The sequence below is a fragment of the Bos indicus x Bos taurus genome, chromosome 24, assembly GCF_003369695.1.
Source record: "Bos indicus x Bos taurus breed Angus x Brahman F1 hybrid chromosome 24, Bos_hybrid_MaternalHap_v2.0, whole genome shotgun sequence".
NCBI lineage: Eukaryota > Metazoa > Chordata > Mammalia > Artiodactyla > Bovidae > Bos > Bos indicus x Bos taurus.
In genome coordinates this window covers 25,162,195-25,177,064 of record NC_040099.1, presented here as the reverse complement: position 1 = coordinate 25,177,064, position 14,870 = coordinate 25,162,195, and the positions used below count along the sequence as shown (strand labels likewise).

The window sequence follows — 14,870 nt, the reverse complement described above, 5'->3', positions numbered from 1 at the left end:
CCAGAACTGATTTCCTTTAGGATGGACTCGTTGGATCTCCTTGCAGTCCAAGGACTCTCGAGAGTCTTCTCTAACACCACAGTTCAAAAGCATCAATTCTTTGGCGCTCAGCTTTCTTTATAGTCCGACTCTCACATCCATACATGACCACTGGAAAAACCATAGCCTTGACTAGACAGACCTGTGTTGACAAAGTAATGTCTCTGCTTTTTAATGTGCTATCTAGGTTGGTCATAACTTTCCTTCCAAGGAGTAAGCGTCTTTTAATTTCATGGCTGCAATCACCATCTGCTTGTCACATATTTTCAATAAAAAATATTTTAAAATGTAGATTTGAATAGTGGATAGTGGCCCTCCATAGATACTACTGTAGGAGGGAGGGAGGGATGGAGAAAGAGAGAGAGAGGCTAGACTAAGCAGGAAACACTTTTTTCCATTTTTTAAAAGATTTTTTTGATGTGGACCATTTTAAAAGTCTCTGTTGAATTTGTTACAATACTGCTTCTGTTTTATGTTTTAGTTTTTTGGCCCGAGACATATGGGATCTTAACTCCCTGAACAGATTTTGGACCTGCACCTCCTGCATTGGAAGGTGAAGTCTCAACCATTGGACCCAGGGAAGTCCCCCCTTTTTTCATTTCTGAAAACTAACGACTGTAGTAAAAAAAAAAAAAAAAGCGATATAATGTTGCCATTTTCATAGTCTGCCTGCTCCAAGATCTGCATTTCAGTGCTCAAACAGTGCCCTGCATACAGCGGGAACTAAGTGGTCACAGAGTGCCCATAAGATATGCATCCCTGTATCCAGTACCTGTTTTCTCAGTTCTACTCTTATCCTCTTAACAGGTTCTGGCTTCTTCATGCATTTCAACAGTAGCTCTGTAAATGAGGGGGCCACAGCAATACTGGAAAGTAGAATACTTTACCCTAAACGAGGATTTCAGTGCTTGCAATTTTTTTTGTACAACAGTGGAAGTGAAGATGACCAACTGAACATCTATATCAGGGAGTATTCTACGGCTCATCTGAGCAGGACTCTAACCCTTGTGGAACAAATAAAAGGTACAGTATCAACATTTTTATTCTTACATTCAAAGTGATGCAACCTTTTTATTTTTTAATTTTTTATCTTGTATTGGGTTATAGCTGATTATCAATGTTGTAATAGTATAGTTTCAGGTGAACAGCGAAGGGACTCAGTCATACATATGTATGTAGCCATTCTTCCCCAAACTCCCCTCCCATCCAGGCTGCCACATAACATTGAGCAGAGCTCCCTGTGCTATACAGTAGGTCCTTGTTGGTTATCCATTTTAAATATAGCAGTGTGTACAAGTCCAACCCAAACAGAGCCAGACAATCTTAACGTTTTATTTAATGCAACCACTTACAACAGAGAAGGGGTTATGAACCTAGAACCTAGAACCTGATCCTCCTTGTTTTATGCTGTGGTTAGGAAGCTAAAATGAAAGTGCTTTCTGTGCTATAGAATATGTGACACTCACTTAAGAAACTGTAGATTGGTCTCTGGTGTTGGCGAAGTTAGTTCTTGGCAAATAATAAAATAGAATGGAAACTAGCTTAGGCAAAACGGGAAGAGTTACCGGCTCAACATAACTAAATTATAGGATGGAGAAGAGAGAAAGCAGCTGCAGGCAGGATGAAACCTGTCCCTGAACACGGCTGGGGACCTTTCCTGTTATCTCAGAGGGGCTTTGTCCAGAAAACTGGTGCTTTGGCTGTTGCACTTCCCAGTTTGCATTTTTATATTTTACATTTACATTAAAAATGTGCCATCAGACTAGAGAAGGATCTCTTCCTCTAATTTGTAGCCTAAAAAAAATAAATTCCAATGCAGGATTCTAATTGTTATGATTTGGGTTAAATGTATCTTCTGGAGCAATTTGGAGTGGAGAGAGGGTGACAACGATGGGGTGGCCACCCTTCCTTCCAATCGTGTGTCTGGGAGGTGGGTCACGTTGACTACCTATTAGATGGTTTAGAAGGTTCCCTGAGGGAGGGAGGGAGGGCTTGTAGGCTGGTGACTATATTACTGTTTGCTTCACATATTGTCTTCTTGTTTTGAATGAATTGACTAAAACCTATTATAAAAATTGATCCATGTTATGCCATATATCATGCCATTTCCCCCCTGTTTAACAAGGAGAAACAATCTGAAACATAGATGATATTTCCCTTCAAGACCACTTTAAACTGAGGTTCTTAATCTCATATTATATATACATGTATATATACCATACATTATACATGTATATAATATGTATCTAATGCATATGTAAAAGGTTATAAATAAAATTATTGCATGCATACATGACTATGCTGGAGAAGGCAGTGGTACCCCACTGTAGTACTCTTGCCTGGAAAATCCTGTGGACGGAGGAGCCTGGTAGGCTGCAGTCCATGGGGTCGCTGAGGGTCGGACACGACTGAGTGACTTCACTTTCACTTTTCACTTTCATGCATTGGAGAAGGAAATGGCAACCCACTCCAGTGTTCTTGCCTGGAGAATCCCAGGGATGGGGGAGCCTGGTGGGCTGCCGTCTATGGGGTCGCACAGAGTCGGACACGACTGAGTGACTTAGCAGCAGCAGCAACATGGCTATGCATATATAGTCCTTTGTATTAGCAATCTGTGGGTGTTATTACTGATAGATAATAGCACAAAGTGTACTTAAAGAAACCTGCCTAGAAGTCCAGAATTTAAGCTGAAGGTACTGATAAAAATCAAGGGGAAGCTCTCATGAAAGATTTTTATTCAATCCAGGGTCTTTCCATGGACAACAGCGTTTCCTGTAATTTGGACCTTTCTAACTGATTTTCGAGCAACGTGTTTCTCATTAAGTGCTAATACATGTAAATTTTAAGGCACTGTGTTAACTACTCTTTGACATGAATTCCTGAGCTATTCTTTCCCTGGGTGGGGGGAGCTCCTAAAAACTGTTTAATGTACTGCTTCTTATTTGAGTGTATGATATAAGAAAATAACACAAGATATCCTATAGTGCACTATTCTCCAGGGTAGGGAGTAATAGTGGAGGGGGATGTGCAGTTTGGGAAGAAAGGAGACGGTACCAGGTATCAGATAAATACTTACGACTTTGTGTGCTTAGTCGCTCAGTCGTGTCTGACTCTTTGTAACCTCATAGACTGTAGCCCACCAGGCCAGACTCCCCTGTCCATAGAATTCTCCAGGCAAGGATACTGGAGTGGTTTGCCATTTCCCACGCCAGGGGATCTTCCAAACCCAGGGATCAAATCTGTGTCTCCTGCATTGACAGGTGGATTCTTTCCCACTGTGGCACCTGGGAAGCTTATATCACTGAGTCCCTGGTAAATGATGTAAGGAGCCAATTGTAGGTTGTGGGCCTTCTAGGGTCTGATGAATTCCTGTCTAATACTGCCAAAAACTGATTGAAAATTTTACACGTGAAGGAAATATTCCAATCAAAGTTTACATAGATTAAAGGAGGCTTTGGCTGAGGACCACAGGAATCTGGGGTACAAATGTAAAGTCTTGGGCTTGCTTATCTGTTTAACCGACTGAGGGGAGGTGACTTATAAGTTGGGTATGGAGTACTCATGAGTTAGATGCTATTGTTTGCTCACCTGTGTCTGGAAAATGGTGATCTATGTAAGAATAAAAATGAGCTAGATAAGCATTCAAATATTCCAGAGAGCCACTCGGCCCTACAAAAGTGCCTTGGAGTAACTGGACCTGAGCTGGAGGAAAAAGAAAGCCATACCTTATACCTGCAGGAGGCAGCAGCTCTAGAAAGATCCTTTGGCCATGAACATTAGGACTCTAATGTCAATTTGTATAGTCCTTTATCCTCTCTGAAATAATAATACCTCTTTTGCAGATATACCCTCTGGGAGCTGGCAACTTTACCACGTAACACTGAATGCGACCAATAAATTTCGAGTGGTGTTTGAAGGGGTCAGAGGCGCTGGTGCCTCATTGGGTGGCCTGTCTATTGATGACATCAATCTCTCAGAAACACGGTGCCCTCATCATGTCTGGCATATAAGGAATTTCACACAGCTCATTGGCAGCCCCAATGGGTCTTTCTACAGCCCTCCATTTTATTCTTCTAAGGGATATGCCTTTCAGATTTACTTGAATCTAGATAGTTTGCCTAAAATAGGAATGTATTTCCACCTGATCTCTGGAGCCAATGATGATCATTTAGAGTGGCCGTGTCCTTGGCAACAAGTCACCATAACAATCTTGGATCAAACTCCTGACATTCGACAGCGTATGTCCAAACAGCAGAGTCTAACGACAGACCCATTTCTGACCATTGGTTCGTGGCTCATCTTCTTTATTGTTAATACACAATCATTGCTTTAGGAGGGATGGATGATTTGGGAATGAGAGAATGCACAACCAGACACCCAGGGGATTTTTGAGCCCCAAATCTTAGGATCAGAAGATATGTGGGGGAAGTCTGATAGTCTCTCAGTACTGTCTGACTCTTTGCGACCCCATGGACAGGCTTCTTCGTCCATGGAATTCTCCAGGAAAGAATACTGGATTGGGTTGCCATTTCCTTCTTCAATGTAGGGGAAGGGCTTCAGCAATTCTGGACAGAGTCTCCCAGGCAGGAAACTGTCAGGAATATCAGCAGAGATGCCAACAAATTGAGAAGATATTGGCTGTATTCTTGGAATTTGATGACAACGCCTAAATTCTCAATGTTGCACGAGGAGTGTGTGCGTGCTAAGTCACTTCAATCAAGACCAATTCTTTGTGATCCTATGGACCATAGCCTGCCAGGCTCCTCTGTCCATGGGATTCTCCAGGCAAAGTTACTGGAGTGGGTTGCCACTTCCTCCTCTAGGGGATCTTCTCGACCCAGAGATCGCGCCTGTCCCTTATGTCTCCTGCACTGGCAGGCGGGTTTTAGTTTTTACCACTAGCACCACGTGGGACGAGGTGTGTTGTTGGCTTTAGAGTCTGACAAGCCTAGGTTCAAATCCAAGGTTTGCTTCTCATTAGCGTTGTGAATTTGCACTGATAATCTCTTGAAACCAAAGTGTCCTCAGCAGTAAAACCGGGACAGTAATAATAACCCCACAATTCTATTAACAGTGTCTCTACAGTTCAAGGAGGGAAGCTTGTGGAAGGGCCTGGCAGGGAGAGAGTCTCAGACGCTGAGTTCTCCTAACCCATGCTGTCCTTGTCTTGTCACTGATATTGTCAAAAACAGCTCAGCTTTTGAAATGAGGGTGGTTTTTGATCAGAAAGAAGATGTTAAGTAGATGTTCTTAGTGTTGGGAACAGTGTGGGAGTGGATTGTAACTTCTTACTGAAGGGTTCTGGGGGATTTGCCAATGGTGACATCATTCCCCATCTTTCTAGACTGAAAGATGCAGTGCCCAGAAAGCAATGCCCAGAAAAAGAAGCAGTACCCAGAAAGCATTGATCACATTTCTAACTGTAATAATCCTTTGCCCTCTGGGAACCTAACAAAGTAAAACATGGAATTATGACAAGGTCAATATTATTCTCAAATCTGAATTCTGTATATGAAAAGAATGGACCTAAGTGATCTGGGGAAGAAAAATCTAATCTGATAGGGAAAAAAAAATAGTATTCACAAAGAGGTGTGGGAATTTGATGTTCACAATTTCTTTACCTTTTTTCAAAATGTTTTTCCCTGCATGATGTTGAAAATGGCTCAAGGTTGGATGGGTCATCGCCTGTTTTTTCAGAAACAGTGCTTCTCACTGTCTTCTACTCCTGAAGCTCTTTGCTATGTTAGGCGAATAATTTAGTTAATAAGATGAATTGTTCTGTGCTAAAATTAATAACTCTCTCAGTAATGCATTGATTTAACTCGGTTTAAAGGGCTGTCTGTAACTCAGAAGGCCACTACAGAGTGATTCTAATGGGTAGCCGAATTTCTACACTCATCAGTCAGTAAAAGTGTAGAACTTGACTACCCACGCCTCCTAGCCAGGAAACTTTCGGTAACCCTGAGTGTGGTCCTCCCTGCTGTGCCATCTCGTTTCCATCAGGATAATATAAATGAAAAACTCCAGTGATTTGCCGGGGACTGCAGCACAGGTCAATAGCATCATTTAATTATTTTGAGCTCCATCTTAATTGTGCTTCACATTGCCTGCATTTTCCTGCCACCAAAAGCTATGATGATGCTAAACATAATCCATTAATATAAATTGCTTTTTCAGATAATGGAAACTATTTTTGGGACAGGCCTTCCAAAGTGGGAGCACAAGTTATTTTCCCTAATGGAACTCAGTTTCAAAGAGGTAGGGGCCGTGGATTCCCTAACTTTATGAGCCAAGAAATGCTGAAAAGCAGAGATTTTATCAAAGGAGATGATGTTTATATCCTACTGACAGTGGAAGGTATGTCAATAAAAATAGTTTTCTCTAAGCTATTCTTTTTTTTTTCTTGTGGTCATTGATTATTTACTGTGTTCTTCTGGGTTCCATTTTCAGATATATTAATTAGATAGAGATGTGGGAAGAAGTGGGCATGAGTGGGATTTTTTTTTTGTATGAATCATTAATAATATAAAAATAATTTAGATGGAAACAGGGATAGTGCCTGGACAAAGTAATTACCACTGCATGGAACAACAGTGGAAAGCTTTAGTCCAGAAAATTTCTTTAGAAATAAGCTGAAGTATATCCATTATACCCTAGAATTTAATTCTTGGATTCTAGAAATAAAAATGTCACACAAAACATAAAATGAAAGTATAAACGGACTTTGTTGTCTCTTTTAAATATGTATACACATGTGTGCACACACACATATATCTTGTCAGTAACAGCATTAATCTCTTGTCTTCTAAAGTTTCTTAGTCGTGGCAGCCAACAATAACATTTTCCAGGAATAACTGGTGGTTTCCATGTTTTATGTGATAGGATTTTAACTCATTTACTATTAAAGACCCATTTGCATCTCAGTAAGTCAGAATTATTTTTTGTGACAAAAGGTGGTGTGACTAAAACTGAAAATTTGATTTCAGTGTCAGTTAGAGTAAACCTAGATGATACTTCAGGGGAAAAACTATTCAGAAATAACTTTCATTGAGAGAGAAAACATTTTAGGTAGCAGAAACAAATTCATATGTTCATCATGTCTGTTGGACCCTGTTTGGACCAGAAAACACCAAAAAGAACAGATTCTTGGTTGTCAGGGGACCTGGTATCTTGTGCTGAATATCTATCTACTTGCTCTGCCAAGCACGAGACCTGTGATCTTGGGCAAGGCCCTCTGCATTTCTTTGCATTTCCGAGCTTTCGTTTCCTTGTCGGTCCCTTGCAGTTGGGAACACAGGCTCCCCTTGGAGCTCAGGTGAGCCCAGACCCAGGCAAACACATGTTCAGCTGTAGCCCCACAGGCTGGCCCAGCGTCCCTTTGTGGCTAGCTCTCAACCCGCCTGTTTGTTTTTTTCACTCCTGTGAATGTTACTGGACAGTGCTTCAGGATTACCTGAATGTATTACAAACTGAGCGTTTGATTTTGAACTTAAAGATCAAATGCTCGTTAAACCCCAACTGACTTCCCTCCCTGCTCTCCTCCCATCCTCCTTAGACATCTCCCACCTTAATACACAAAATGACCCACTTCCAACCTTGAACGTCAATGACCTCTGCACCAGTTTCAGGTGTGAGAATGATGGGATCTGCATTCTCCAGAATGGCAAAGCTGAGTGCAGGTAAGGGTGCCATCTCCCCATCCTTTCGCTAGCTATTTGTTTCATTTCACAATGTACGATTCTGTGATATTTCATATGAGTGAAATCAGTTGATTCTCATCTCAAAACTGTTCATAGGGTATTTATTGTTTGCTCTCCATTTGGGAGTTTGGGTTGCCAGTAGAACAGTGAAATTATTAATGTAAAGTGAGTACCTTATATATTTTTAAATTTTGTTTATTTATGGCTCTGCTGGGTCTTTGTTGCTATGTGGCATGGGTGCGTGCTTAGTCACTTCAGCTGTGTCCGACTCTCTTCGACCCCATGGACCATGGCCCACCAGACTCCTCTGTCCATGGGATTCTCCAGGCAAGAATACTGGAGTGGGTTGCTATTTCCTTCTCCAGTGATAAAGTATGAAGTGAGTGAAATGAAGTCACTCAGTCATGTCCAGCTCTTTGCAACTCCATGGACTGTAGCTGATCAGGCTCCTCTGTCCATGGGATTTTCCAGGCAAGAGTACTGGAGTGGGTTGCCATTGCCTTCTCCTTGCTCTGTGGGTTTTTCTGTAACTGCAGAGAGTGGACACTTCTCTCTGGTTGTGGTGCTTGGGCTTCTCACTGTGGTGGCTTCTCTTGTTAGGGCGCACGGGCTCTAGGGTGCATGGGCTTCAGTAGTTGTGGCTCCTGGGCTCTAGAGCACAGGCTCACAGCTTTAGTTGCTCTGAAGCAGGTGGGATCCTCCCTGATCAGGGATGGAACCCACGTTTCCTGCTTTGGCACATTGATTCTTTGCCACTGAGCCACCAGGGAAGCCCGCACGTTCTTTCCTAATTGCCTGAAACAGTCCTCATGAGTTATAAATCCTCACAGCAGTCTGGTGTGGTCAGCGTGACTGTCCGCATTCCGCAGATGGAGACACCTAGATTCTGGGAAGAACCTGGCCGTAGTCACAGCTGGGATGTTCCAGACTGGGACACTGAGAACTAAATTTTCTCCACTACCTGTCTTGCCTTTCTTCCCCAGCTGGGAGCTGCTGTTTTAAATCCCAGATTAGGAATAATTTCATTGCTCCTTGCTGTTGGCCCTGCCTGGCTTCCTGGGCTAGTTTAACCCATCCTTTCAGTCCGAGTGGGTGACCAATGGTTCCATCCGTCAATGACCTGAGTGTTGACCCACACCTTCAGTGGTGAAGATCTTCAGACTTAAATGTCAGCTCGTGACTCAGTCACGTTTCAAACGTGTAGGTGTCGGTCGGGGGATGACTGGTGGTACATGGGAGAAAGGTGTGAAAAGAGAGGGTCAACACGAGACACCATTGTCATCGCCACATCTTCCACTGCCGCTGTGTTTGCCCTGATGCTGATCATCACTCTCGTCAGCGTCTACTGTACCAGGAAGAAGTATCGGAAAGAGCCAAGTTCAAGGACAGTCAACACTATTATGGAAAATGTAAGTTGACTCTGGTATTTGGTTATTCAAAACCCACTGATGGAATTATATAAAGAAAAATTAGGACTTTTTAAATATCTTAAAATTTTTTTTCTATTCTCTGTGCTGGGGAAAAAGGCTTGGAGACTATGAGTTCTTGTTATCTTCACTATCAATGATTCTTAAATTGGAATCCTTGAAAACTTTTGGAGGGGAGGCTTATTATCCTCCTGAAACTGTACCCAGAATTGTGTATGGTTCTGCAGTTTTCTGGGGTGGGAGTCTGTGACCCTCCTGAAAGGCACGATTGATTTTTGCCTACACATTTCAGTCTACCTGGTTAAGTGGAAAGATGAACCATGTAAGTGTCTTTGTTCTAAAGGCTGAGCTCACTTGTAGGAAGAGGATGCTAGGCACATTTGGGGCATTTGCATTAAAGAAGATTCCAACTAATTCTGGCTTCAGGTGTGATAACTCTAAGGCAAGGTTTTCAAGTAGAAATTTTAAAGCCTGCCTCAAATGGTCTCCAGAATGGCAACAGACTCTTGAAATTACCCTGGGGAAGCAGAGAGTCTGAGATGGGTGTTGGCATAAACGATGTTTACCGGGGACACCAGTGATGGAGTGAGGGAAGCTGGACCAGGCAGCTCTATTTTAAAGTTACGATTTTTTTTAAGTGGACAGACTTATTTGTTTGAAGACCATTGTTTGTTAAAGACAAACTAAATTTTTGTCTAAAGACAAACTAACTTCACTAATTTTTTTTGTGAAGTTATTCAAAAGATGGACAATGATAATGAACAGAAAGCAAAAAGTTTTATTCTCATATACAGCTGTCATGTTTCCTGAAGCTCAGGAAGATGTTTAAAGCTAGTCATAAGGCAGTGGACCTCTTCCTTCACAAGCTCATTAGAAAAGTACTTAAAATGTATATATTAATAGGTTTGTTTAAAAAAAAACAAAACAGATATTTCCAGCTTATCTTATGACTTAAAAGGGACAGATCAACCAGTGATCCAGTAGGTCAGCCTGGTGGAAACCCGGGGCCATTAGGGAAGTACTTGGGGGTTGGAGTAACTATGGTGGGGGAAGTGATTAGAGAGGAGAGGACTGGTTAGCTAAAGGGTGAGACTACCAAGATATTCCTCTGGAAACTGAAAGATCTAAGCACTATTATAAAAGTTGCTTTATCAAGCTAAAGTTGGAAGTAAAATAAAACAAAGAGCAGAAAATGAAGGAAGTTAATCCAATAAAGGCCATTAGGCAATTAGAGCCATTAAATGGAAACACACACATACACACACACAACCACCATAATATAACAACACAACTGTTTTGCCTCTTGGTCATTTAAACACATGCCCAAGAGTAAGGAATCAACTTAGTCTAGGCATTTCTGGGGCTTCCCTGGTGGCTCAAACCATAAAGAATCTGCCTGCAATGCAGGAGATATTGGATCCCTATGTGGGAAAGATCCCCTGGAGAAGGAAATAGCAACCCGCTCCAGTAGTCTTGCGTGGAGAATTCCATGGACGGAGGAGCTTGGAAGGTTATGGTCCATGGGGTCACAAGGCATTTCTACAGTTTATTCACTGATAGCAGAACCTCTGCCTCTTTAACTCTTAAATTGAAATGACCTTTTTTTCTGAGTCTGAAGTGTGTGCTCACCCTGATGTTTGAACATCTGAATAAAGTAGGAGATGCCTGTGCATTTTCCTGTAGCCCAAGCCTGGAAAGGATGCCAGCTGGGAGGGAAGCCAGAAGACTGCAGAGGGCACTTCACTGAAACATTAGACTGTTTCATTGTGATGCATTTCAATGACAGTTTTTAAATTTAGAAATTAAGTCATCAATTGTTCTTCCCCCCTTTAGCAATATGCACTTTGAAGATTAACTCTGCAGTACAGCCAGCAAATGAAATGAAAGATTCTTCATCATGGATTCACCCACAATATATTACAACCACTTCCTCCTTCTGTAAATGGATCTTCTCTGTAAATAGCTGGGTACACTATAAATCATTATTTTGGTAAAAGTCTAATTGGTGAGATGTTGCTGTGTTTTTGTTTTTAAAGGAAGGGAGTAAAAAAAAATGAAAAATAAAAATAGATAAAGTGGAGAAGCAATTCAGGCTGTTGTGGAAGAAAAACACTGTTTATAAGTCAGAGAGCAAGAACTGGGAATAGCTTTCCAAGTGACTGATCCTTCTCTTCGGGGGCCAAGTGCCATGGCCTCACAGGCAATTCCCTAGAAATTGCCCAATGGGAATGATCTTCCATGTAGAATCTCCCCATTGCCACGTTGTCCTGTCCCGATGGACCGAGGGGCAGAGGGCAGCTCCGTTCTCCCTGGGGACATCTGCCCCTCTGTCTGAAACTGGCTACTTCCTTGTTTTCTTTATTATTATTATTATTATTTAGTCACGCTTAAGGCTTGTAGAATTTTAATTCCCCAGCCAGGAATCAAACCCAGGCCCTCAGCAGTGAGAGAGCGGAGTCCTAACCACTAGACTGCCAGGGAATCCCCTTGTCACTATTTTTTATTTTAGCCATTCCTGTTAAGTGATATCTCATTGTGGTTTTAGTCTGCAGGTCCCAAGTGGCTCATGATACTGAACCTCTTTTCATGCGCTTATTTGCTGTGACTATAGCGTCTTCAGTGGACTATCTCTTTACATCTTTCACTCACGCTCTGAATGAGATTTTTGCTCTTACAGTGTTTTGAGAACTTTAAGTATATTTTTATCTATCTATTTCATTGTCAAACATGTGGTTTGGAAACATATTTTCCCACTCTGCCACTTGCCTTATTTACTTAAAATAATATTTTGAGCAGAAGTTTTTAATTTTGATAAAGTTCAGTTGATCTTTTTTTTTTAGTGGATTGTGGTTTTGGTGTCAAATCTAAGAAATCTTTGTCTACTCCTAGATCCTGAATATTTTCTCCTATTTAATAAATGTTTTGTATATTTTTTGTTTTATATTTAACTCAGTAATGCATTTTGAGTTAATTTTTGTACAAGGTGTAAGGTTTAGGTTGGAGTTAATTTTTTGGCATTATTTTCTCTGTTGAATTGTATTACATGTTATATATATATATTCATAAATAATTTACACATAATGTTACATCTTATTGATTTATAATTCAGTTCAGTTCAGTTGCTCAGTTGTGTCTGACTTTGCAACCCCATGAATCGCAGCACACTGGGCTTCCCTGTCCATCACCAACTCCCAGAACTTACTCAAACTCACATCCGTTGAGTTGGTGATGCCATCCAACTATCTCATCCTCTGTCGTCCCCTTCTCCTCCTGCCTTCAATCTTTGCCAGCATCAGAATCTTTTCTAATGAGTCAGCTCTTCTCATCAGGTGGCCAGAGTATTGGCGCTTCAGCTTCAGCATCAGTCCTTCCAATGAATATTCAGGACTGATTCCTTTAGGATTGACTGGTTGGATTTCCTTGCAGTCCAAATGACTCACAAGAGTCTTCTCCAACACCACTGTTCAAAACCATCAATTCTTCTGCACTCAGCTTTCTTTATGGTCCAACTTTACATCCATGCATGACTAATGGAAAAACCATAGCTTTGACTATACAGACCTTTGTCGGCAAAATCATGTCTACTTTTTAATATACTGTCTAGGTTGGTCATAGCTTTTCTTCCAAGGAGCAAGTGTCTTTTAATTTCATGGCTGCAGTCACCATCTGCAGTGATTTTGGAGCCCAAGAAAAGAAAGTCTGTCACTGTTTTCATTGTTTCCCCATCTATTTGCTATGATCTTTGTGTTTTGAATGTTGAGTTTTAAGCTGGCTTTTTCACTCTCCTCTTTCACTTTTATCAAGAGGCTCTTTAGTTCCTCTTCGTTTTCTGTCATAAAGGTGGTATCTGAAGTTATTGATATTTCTCCTGGAAATCTTGATTCCAGCTTGTGCTTCTTCCAGCCCAGCATTTCACTTGATGTACTCTCCATATAAATTAAATAAATAAGCAGGGTGACAATATATATCCTTGACGTACTCCTTTCCCGATTTGGAAACAGTCTGTTGTTCCATGTCCGGTTCTAACTGTAGCTTCTTTTTTTGTGTGCGTAATAAAGTTTTATTAAAGTATAAAGGAGATAGAGAAAGCTTCTGACATAGGCATCAGAAGGGGACAGAAAGAGTACCTTCTTGCTAGTGTTAGCAGTGGAGTTATATACTCTCCAATGAATCAAAATAATGTCTGGAGGTTGTAAAGACCTCAATAGACCTACTCCCATAATTTACATTTTAAGATAACAGGATTAGCCAGAAGGCTTAATCCAGAGACTGTCCTCAGGCAGGACAGTTATTGTTATATAATCCTAAGGAATGTAGAGGGAAAAAAAAGTTTGTCCTTTCTTCCTCCTTGAGAATTCCAGACCCCTCTCTCCTTGGGGACCCCTAGACCTCTTATCAACCTGCCTAGGAAATGACTCTTTCATTCCCCCGTTTACTTTGAGGAGAATTATGTTGCCAAGGGAAGGGGCATTGTTTTCGTTCCATAACTACTTCCTGCTGTTTAGGGGCATGGTCCCTAAATTATTGAGGCAACATATTCTCCTAACCCTCATATTGAGGGTCTCTCATCCAGGGGCCACAAGTAATAGTTGGAGGAGGCTGTGGCACTCATAGGAGCTTGGACAACCATTTGTAACTCAAAAGCCTTCATGCGACTAGAAACAAATCTACACAGTTCCAGATGCAAGGGAAAATAGTCATTAAAACAAGTTAAAATCAAAATTAAAAGTCATATTATGTCCATAGTTACATCAGTCCATCTTAAGGTTGTTAGATGTCATCAGTTTAAGAAGAGGCATCACATGCAATTATTGTTGAAGGTATTTGCAGACTTGGAGAAAGTCTTTTCCTTGAAGTGGAGATGTCCACCACAGGAAGTCTTCCACTGATGAAGAGGGGAATGCTCCACAGACCCAGCAGTTAGACTGATTGTGAAATGCTGCATAGGAGTGAGCCTAGGACAGGATGGCATTGTCTTGAGGATCAAATGGCAGACTCAGTATTTTTGGAGTCAGCAGAAGTAGGCTCACATAGATTATCAGGCCCATCTTGTCCTGAAGAATCCCTGATGAGCCCCCAAGATGAAAGGCTGTTGTTGAACCACCCAAAGATGCCAGGATTCTTGGCCTCCGGAGGAGAAGAATTCAATCCAGGGCCAGAGACGAGGCTTGATAGCTCAGAGCTTTTGTGTAATAAAGTTTTACACGGGCGCAGGAGGGCCTAGAGGAGCTAGTCCATGTTCAAGGTCAGGAGGGGCGGTGGTGAGGAGATATCCCTCGTCCAAGGTAAGGAGCAGCAGCTGCGCTTTGCTGGAGCAGCCATGAAGAGATACCCCATGTCCAAGGTAAGAGAAACTCAAGTAAGACGGTAGGTGTTGCAAGAGGGCATCAGGGGGCAGACACACTGAAACCATACTCACAGAAAACTAGTCAATCTAATCACACTAGGACCACAGCCTTGTCTAACTCAATGAAACTAAGCCATGCCCGTGGGGCAACCCAAGACGGGCGGGTCATGGTAGAGAGATCTGACAGAATGTGGTCCACTGGAGAAGGGAATGGCAAACCACTTCAGTATTCTTGCCTTGAGAACCCCATGAACAGTATGAAAAGCAAAATGATAGGATACTGAAAGGGGAACTCCCCAGGTCAGTAGGTGCCCAATATGCTACTGGAGATCAGTGGAGAAATAACTCCAGAAAGAA

The 14,870-nt window shown here is 41.8% G+C and overlaps 1 protein-coding gene across 7 annotated transcripts in view; it reads left to right on the top strand.

Moving 5' to 3' along the window:
* Positions 1–11,168, top strand: part of MEP1B (meprin A subunit beta) — a 36,185-nt gene extending 25,017 nt beyond the window's left edge. For 6 of the 7 annotated variants that reach the window (XM_027526025.1, XM_027526029.1, XM_027526028.1 and 3 more), the window contains 6 exons: positions 847–1,062; positions 3,882–4,325; positions 6,217–6,396; positions 7,595–7,718; positions 8,944–9,148; positions 11,000–11,168. In XM_027526025.1, coding sequence (XP_027381826.1) covers positions 847–1,062; positions 3,882–4,325; positions 6,217–6,396; positions 7,595–7,718; positions 8,944–9,148; positions 11,000–11,014 — 1,184 coding nt within the window. In that variant the 3' untranslated portion in view covers positions 11,015–11,168. Of the gene's footprint in view, positions 1–846; positions 1,063–3,881; positions 4,326–6,216; positions 6,397–7,594; positions 7,719–7,835; positions 7,905–8,943; positions 9,149–10,999 lie in introns of those variants that run through there. The other variant, XM_027526026.1, reaches the window with a different exon arrangement.
* Positions 11,169–14,870: the final 3,702 nt, after the last annotated feature.